The following is a 7,267-nucleotide window of genomic DNA, read 5'->3' as shown; positions in this document are numbered from 1 at the left end:
TCTTCCTTACAGCTTCAAATGCTTGACACAGCTTGACACACTAAAATGTCACCTTCTAAAGCATGGATGTGTTTGGGATCACATAATATGGGGTTGTGTTTTTGTTGGTTTAAAAAGAGTATGTAGAGAATCTTAGTGAGTAAGATTAAGGGAAATACACACAAGGGGGATTTTTTAGAATGTATCATTCTTTCTAATATTTATTTATTTACTTGGCTGCAGTGGGTCTTAGTTGCAGCATGCGGGATCTAGTTCCCTGACCAGGGATCAAACCCCGGCCCCTGCATTGGGACCTCCGAGTCTTAGCTACTGGACCACCAGGGAAGTCCCCATTGTTTCTTTTTAACAAAGTGAAAATAATACAAAATTCATCGTGGCGGGGAGAAGGGTTTTGAGTTAGAATTCATGTAATACATTTGAGCTAAAGGTAACCTCAAGAAACTATGTTCCCTGTTCAGTATGCACTGAACTGTGCTTTACTCTTTGGTAGGATACAGGGCTCCGTTCTGGAAGGATTGGTGCTAAAGGAATCTAGATTTGTGATTATTCATTCGAACAACCTATAGTTACTACAGTTCACAAATAGGAATCTCATGATGCAGCCGATGCCAGGCTTTTGGGGTGGAGGTGAGGTCCATGCAGGAATAGCTCGAAGAGTTTCCCAGCCCTCTGCTGGAAGACGGTGTCGACTTCATCGTGGAAGACTTTTGTCTTTAGGCAACACTTAGTAGAGAGGAGAATCACCTTTACTTTCCAAAGTTTTCTAGATTAGAAATCAAGCTAGATTTGTTTTTCATTAAACTTTTTATTTTGAAAGAACTGCAGATTCACATGGGGTTCTAAGAAACAACACAGAGCTCCCCAGTTTCCCCAGATGGCAACATCGTGAGAAATTCTAGGGTCACCACCCAACCAGGGGATGACACTGATACAGAACATCCCATCACCACTGGATCCCTCCTGCTGGCCTTTTAAAATCCTCCCCCATTCCCCTCCTCCTTGGCAATCACTATTTAGTCCTCAAGGTTTGTAATTTTGCCATTTCAAGAATGTTAATAAACAGGATCATACAATATATAACCTTTTGGGACTGGCTTTTTTTTCACCCAACATAATTCCCTGAAAATTCATCTACTCCATCCAAAAATTTTTTTCTTAAGTCACATGAAATCAATCTGTCCCGATGCTCACACAACACCAAACCTACACCCTTCAGCAGGGGACAGAGGCACACTGTCTGGGAAGATTTCTAGCCTGTGGAATCTCAAACGGATGTTAGGACTCTGAAAATGAGGCCACCTTCTTTCAGAGAGCCTGTGGACAGTCAAGTGAGACTTCAAACTGGTCCAATAGACACTCCAGATTCTGCATTTTGACTCTTGATAAAACTAGACTTCAGAGGCATACTGTACAGTCTGTCATCACCAGCTACTACATTTCAGCCTGACGTTTTTGTCTTAAGCATAGAAACTTGAATAGTTGATAGCCCATGATAGCTTTTCTTCTTTCTGTGAAGAGCTTGAGATAGACTCATAAGTTTATTTTTAAAAATTTTGTTGCTTGCTATCAGCTTTTATACAGTATACACTTTAAAATGAAGGTAGGATACTTACAAGTACCTCATTCAATTCTTACCCTCTGAGATCGACATTTTCCCCTTACCCTACAGATGAGCTTCAGCAAAGCTTCAGTAACTTGCTTCAGGTTACCTATAAATCAGTCACTGAAGGGAGCCTGGAGCCAGGTGTGTCTGTATTGCTGAGGCTCCGCGTTGGTGTGAACCCCAAAGCTACACAGTGAAACAAAGACCTTTGTGATTAGTTCTTAATAAACTGTGCTGATTATACCAGTAAGACCCCTTAACTGCAGAAAAAACAGAGCCAAAAGAACAAGCAATCATTAATGTTTTTGTGTACACACTACCAGAGCAACACTTTAAAAAGAACTCTTAAAAATTGCCTGGTTTTAGCAAGTAAAATTTTGTTAAACATGTAGTTTCAGCATATCTCTAATTCAGAATGACAAGTCATGTTACTAGAAAACATATTGACGATCCATCAAGAGTTACAGTGCATTTCTCCCCTAAGTATTAGGTCATGATACCATTATGAAGGCTTCAGAAGGAAAATTCTCTCACGGGCTGAGTTTTAGATTCCGTATTTTTCTATTAGCTCTTTTGCTTTAGAAATATAGGCACTCATGGCATCTTCCTTTGATAATCCTAGAAAGATACAAACAGGTTGACTCACCGACCGACATATTTGGAAATTAAGAAGGTTCGTGTAACATTTAAAAACTAACTACCTTTTTGAAGGTTCCAGGCTTCCCATTTAGCCTTTCCTTTTAGATCTAACAGTGCTGGACACTCTGCCAAAAGAAGGACAGATATATTCACAGGATTACTTGTTATTTAACGCTTCTACACTGTTCAATAAAGTGTTCTGTTATTTTTTAATATGACAGCACAATACCAATATCTATGTCTCCAATTACAGACTGTTTGTAGAGTCCATAGAGCTCTTTTAATTCCTCATTATCTGGCCTGGTTTTCAGCTTCCTCACGTCTTTGGCCGCCTTGTCAAAATCAGCCTAAAACAAAAAGACACAGTGCATTTGCTAACTTTTGGCAGGTTTATCTGCTTCAGGGGAACTTAAAGAGGATAGGAAGCTTTCAATCAGAAATGAACTATTTACTGCTCTGGTTGCACCAAAATTATCCTTAGTTTAATTTGTGGATACTTTCTCTGGTCCTTACCTGTTACATGGACAATGCACCTACATATTTGATACAGAAAACAAAATAAAATTCTTAATATTTAAAATGTTTATCTAAATGTTTAAAAACTGAAGAATACATAAATAAATGGAAAGATATTCCCTGTTCATGGACAGAAAATAAAATGAACAGTTCGTAAAATGTTCATCTTACCCAAAGTCATCAACAAATTCAATGCAATTCATTGTCAAAATTCCCATGGCATTTTTCACAGAAAGAGAAAAAGCAATCCTAAAATGTGTATGGAACCATAAAAGCTAAAGCAATCTTGAGAAAGAAGAACAAAGCTGGAGGCATCACAATTCCTGATTTAAAATAATATTACAAGCTATATAGTAAGCAAAACATAAGGTATGGTACTGTATGGTACTGACATAAAAACAGACACAAAGATCCATGGAACAGAGTCAAGAGCCCAGAAATAAACCCATGCATATATGGTCTATTCGTTTACAACAAAGGAGCCAAGAATATACACTGCAGAAAGGACAGTGTCTTCAGTCAACAATTCTGGAAAAACTGAATATACATTCAAAAAAATGAGACTGGACTCCATCTTACACCACATACAAAAATCAACTCAAAATGAATTAAAGACTTGAAAATGAGATTTGAAACTGTAAACAACTAGGAAAAAAACATAGAAAATAAGTTCCTTGACATCATTCTTAGCAATGATTTTTGGATGTGACACCAAAAGTAAAACTAGTTAAAACGAAAATAAACACAAGAGACTACAGCCAACAAAAAAGCTTCTGCACAGCAAAGGAAACCATCAACAAAATGAAAAGGTAACCTACTGAACAGGACAAAATATTTGCAAACTGTATGTCTGATAAGGGGCTAATGTCCAAAATATATACAGGACTCATATGAGTGAACAGCAAAAAAAAAGCAAAACAAAACAATCTGATTTTTAAAGTCAGGAGATTTTTCCACAGAAGATATATAGTGACCTGAAACGACGCTCCATATCATTAAGCATCAGGAAAATGAAAATCAAAACAACAATGACATATCGCCTCATATCTGTAAGAATGGCTATGACCAAAAAGGCAAGAAATAACCAGTGTTGATGAGGTTGTGGTGAAAAGGGCAGCCTATACACCATTGGTGGGAATGTAAATTGGTGCAGCCACTGTGGAAAACAGTATGAACCTTCCTCAAAAAAATTTAAAAAAGAACTACTATATAATCTCACAACCCCACTTTGGAGTATTTATCCAAAGGAAAAAAAATCAGTATCTTGAAGAGACATCTAAATACACTAAAATGTGTCAATACTAATGGCCTCTATTGGTAAGTTTCCTGTTTTTTAAAAAATACCATCTATACTCTCCAAATTTCCCATAATGTGCACATACTGTGTCTATAATAAGGACAAAGTTAAAATGCTACATTACTGCCCTCAGCTTCCTAAGGGCAGGACAGGGAGATACTGTCCAGGAAGTATAGGGATCCTTCCCTTCAGGGTTGGCAGGCATCTCAGGTGTTCTATTTGCTGTGAGGTCCCATGCCATCTTCCAATGACAGCAACTCAAGTCCTTTTGGCAAGCTAAGCCTTGACATGAATTCTAAGGCTTCTCAGAAGCCATGCTAAGTCCCTGCCTTCCAGGAAGGAGTTTTTGGAAGACTGTGCTTCATGTTTTGAGGGGTATGGAACCATCTGACAAGCTCATGAAAGTCTTGGACCCTCTCCAAAAGTGGAGCCCTTGACCACTTCCCAGGCAATTTCAGGGGTCCCCTCTCTACTTTCTCCCCAGGCAGAGAAGAAAAACCCATTCCAGAGCAGGGCCCAGGGCCAGACTTTCTCCCCAGCATGCCCTTCTCTGGCACCCCAACGTGATACACTCATGTTTTACATGGCGGTTTCGATGTGCCTTCTCCCAGCCCAACCACGATAAGCCATGGCGGGAAAAACATTGGGCTCACATCAGGATCCTGGATTTTAATTCTAGCTTGGAAACACACTGCCCTGGGACTCTGTGTAAGCAATGGAGCTCCCATGAGATTTGGCTTCAGCTCAAAGAAAGGCATCAACCTCAGCCAGGAAGCCTGAGGATGAAACAAGAATAAGCCCGTAAATATTCTTGACTTCATTCTGTTGACTCTGCTGGCCCAGAGCTCACCACTTGTACCACACTATTGATTCAATATGTATTGAACACCTCTGAGGGGCCAAACCTTGGGAGAGCAGACAGGGATGAACAGGGCAGCCAGCTTTCACAAAGCTCAGCATCCTGTGGGAGATGAGTGGGTCACAGTGATCATGTGATACTTGCTCAAGCAGAGGAGCAGAGGGTGGCCTGGGACCACAGAGAAGGGAGCAGTTGCGAGGGTGGAAGTCACCTTCTCAGAGGAGATGATGCTTAGCTGGGCCTGGGGTCAGTGCCTAGCGGATGGACAAGGACAGGGAAGGGGGTTCCAGGCAGCCCCAACAGTATTTATCAGGGCTCAGCACAAGGGCTGGTGGGAATGTATTTGTTCCCCCCAGGTATCCAGAACAGAGGACAGGCACAAACGTTCATCTCAGTAGCAAGAGCCTTGCCTTACAGAGTGCTGGCAGGTGGTAGGAGCCCATCTGAGCCCTGTACCTCCTTGTTGAATACATGAATGAAAAGTAAGTAGATATTAGGAGGGTATGAAATTATCATAGTTGAGAAACAGATTTTTTTTTTTCTTTTAATCTTTAGCCACACCTCACCATACGCAGGATCTTAGTTCCCTGACCAAGGATGGAACTTACAGCCCCTGCAGTGGAAGCACAGAGTCTTAACCACTGGACCACCAGGGAAATTCCAGAAACAGGAATTTAAAGGTACAGTCATTTACACTTAATTCCAAGCACTCTGCGCCAAAGGGAAAGTTGGATAATGTTCCTGTGCTGCTGCAGAGCTGAGCTCGCAGCTTTGGGTGAGGAATTTCAACCCCCGCTGAGCTCACTCTGCTGAATCCGGGTCCTCAGCACCTTGGCTAAAAGCTGACCCGCTGGATTTCCCCCGTGCCTGTGCCTGAAGGGTCTTCAAAGCAACTCCCTTAAAACCTCTCCTCACACCCTCTTCCGTTCACGTTTTCACAAGGCCCACCGGTGCCGCCCCCGGTGTAGCAGTGACCCTGTAGTCACCACTGTCACATGGGTGCATCCTGCCACGCACCCAATGCAGACATTTAAAAATTTTAAAGAATATTTAGTGGTGACAAAAAGCTCATAGTACAAAAAAAAAAAAAAAAAAGAGATCGTGCGCAAAATTATATAAAAAGCAAAGTGTGTGTATAAACATATACATTCACATATCACACAGATGTTTCTTGAACACTTGAGAAAGTAACCGAGTGCTAATGTGGTTATCACTTGGGTGAAGGAATGTCTGATGTTTTACTTTATATTATGGGCTTCCCTGGTGAAGAATCCGCCTGGTTTCATATCTGGGTTGGGAAGATCCTCTTGAGAAAAGAATGGCTACCCGCTCCAGTATTCTTGCCTGGAGAATTCCATGGACAGAAGGGCCTGGCGGGTCCATGGGGTCACAAAGAGTCGGACAGGACTGAGAAACTAACACTTTCCCTTTTTTCTTTTTTACTTTATATTTGTTCTCTTTCCCCCAAATTTCCACCCTAAACATAATTTTTTTTTTCCTCCAAATATCATAAGAATAGTATTTTAAGATCGTGGTTTTCCAGATCTCTGCACTTGCCTGGGAGAGCCCCTAGACGTGCCAAGGAGCAAGGGGAGGCCACAGTCGCCCACACCTCCCTCTCCAGGATGGGAAGAGAGCGCTGGGCAGGGCCCGCCGAGCCGGCCGGGAGCAGCCCCGCGCCCGCGCTCCCCCGGCCGGTGCTTGGTTTGCGTCTAACCGGTCCCCGGGGTTCACAAGAGTTGCCATAGGGAGCCCGGCACGCCGTCCACAGGCCGCACCGGGGCGGACTACGCGCGGTAAGCGGGCGCTGGCGACGCGGTGGGCGTGTCTCGGGGGTCCTTGCGGACAGCCCCCGGGGACAAAGCAGCAGCGGCCCGAAGCACCAGGCCCCCGGCGGGGCGTCACGCCGGCCCCACGCCCCACTCGAGCGCTCTTCTCTGGGACGTACGCTCCTCCGCGCCCCCAGCAGCGGGAGCACACCCAGCTCACCTGCAGGGACATGGCGGCTAAACCTGGACGAGGCCTGTCTCCAAGCGCCGGCTTCCCGGACCCCGCGCCCAGCGGCTCCTTAAAGGGCAGCGCGCCTCCGCCCGCCGGCTCCCCTTGGTCGCGCTGCCGGGCCCGGCCTATGCCCATTGGTTGCTGGCCCGCGAGGGCGAGGCTGGGCGGTGACACCCTCCCGGCCCGCTGGGCCGCGCTCTTCTCCCAGCCCAAGCCCTACAGAGTTGTGCGCTGCCAGAGGTTGCCACTGGCAATGCGCAGGGAAGATACTTTAAATGAGCTCCTCTCTGCCCCTGACTCGCTCTATTCATTCTCTGGAGGTCGTTTGCAGGAAATCCTGAGAGGTCTCTCC

At 44.2% G+C, this 7,267-nt stretch overlaps 1 protein-coding gene across 1 annotated transcript; it reads right to left on the bottom strand.

The window, feature by feature from the left end:
* Window positions 1-785: 785 nt before the first annotated feature.
* Window positions 786-7,058, bottom strand: ACBD7 (acyl-CoA binding domain containing 7). The gene is made up of 4 exons (XM_055429195.2): window positions 6,904-7,058; window positions 2,472-2,589; window positions 2,305-2,367; window positions 786-2,221 (listed from the first exon to the last, which is right to left on the bottom strand). Exons 1-4 carry the CDS (start codon window positions 7,048-7,050, stop codon window positions 2,148-2,150), a joined length of 402 nt encoding a protein of 133 aa, XP_055285170.1. The 5' UTR covers window positions 7,051-7,058; the 3' UTR covers window positions 786-2,147.
* Between the last annotated feature and the right edge of the window lie 209 nt (window positions 7,059-7,267).

This window comes from Moschus berezovskii, chromosome 15 (assembly GCF_049115385.1).
Source record: "Moschus berezovskii isolate FMDL1 chromosome 15, NW_MosBer_1.0, whole genome shotgun sequence".
NCBI lineage: Eukaryota > Metazoa > Chordata > Mammalia > Artiodactyla > Moschidae > Moschus > Moschus berezovskii.
Note: the sequence above shows the minus strand (reverse complement) of the source record. Positions and strands in the feature narration are given on the sequence as shown.

Bases quoted from the DNA above. Each gene is read 5' to 3' on its own strand.
- ACBD7 (XM_055429195.2), bottom strand. From the start codon at position 7,050: ATGGGCATAGGCCGGGCCCGGCAGCGCGACCAAGGGGAGCCGGCGGGC. The intron at 2,590-6,903 runs GTGAGCTGGGTG...TTTTTGTTTTAG, and splicing joins TAGCCGCCATGTCCCTGCAG to GCTGATTTTGACAAGGCGGC. The intron at 2,368-2,471 runs GTATTGTGCTGT...TTCTTTTGGCAG, and splicing joins AATTGGAGACATAGATATTG to AGTGTCCAGCACTGTTAGAT.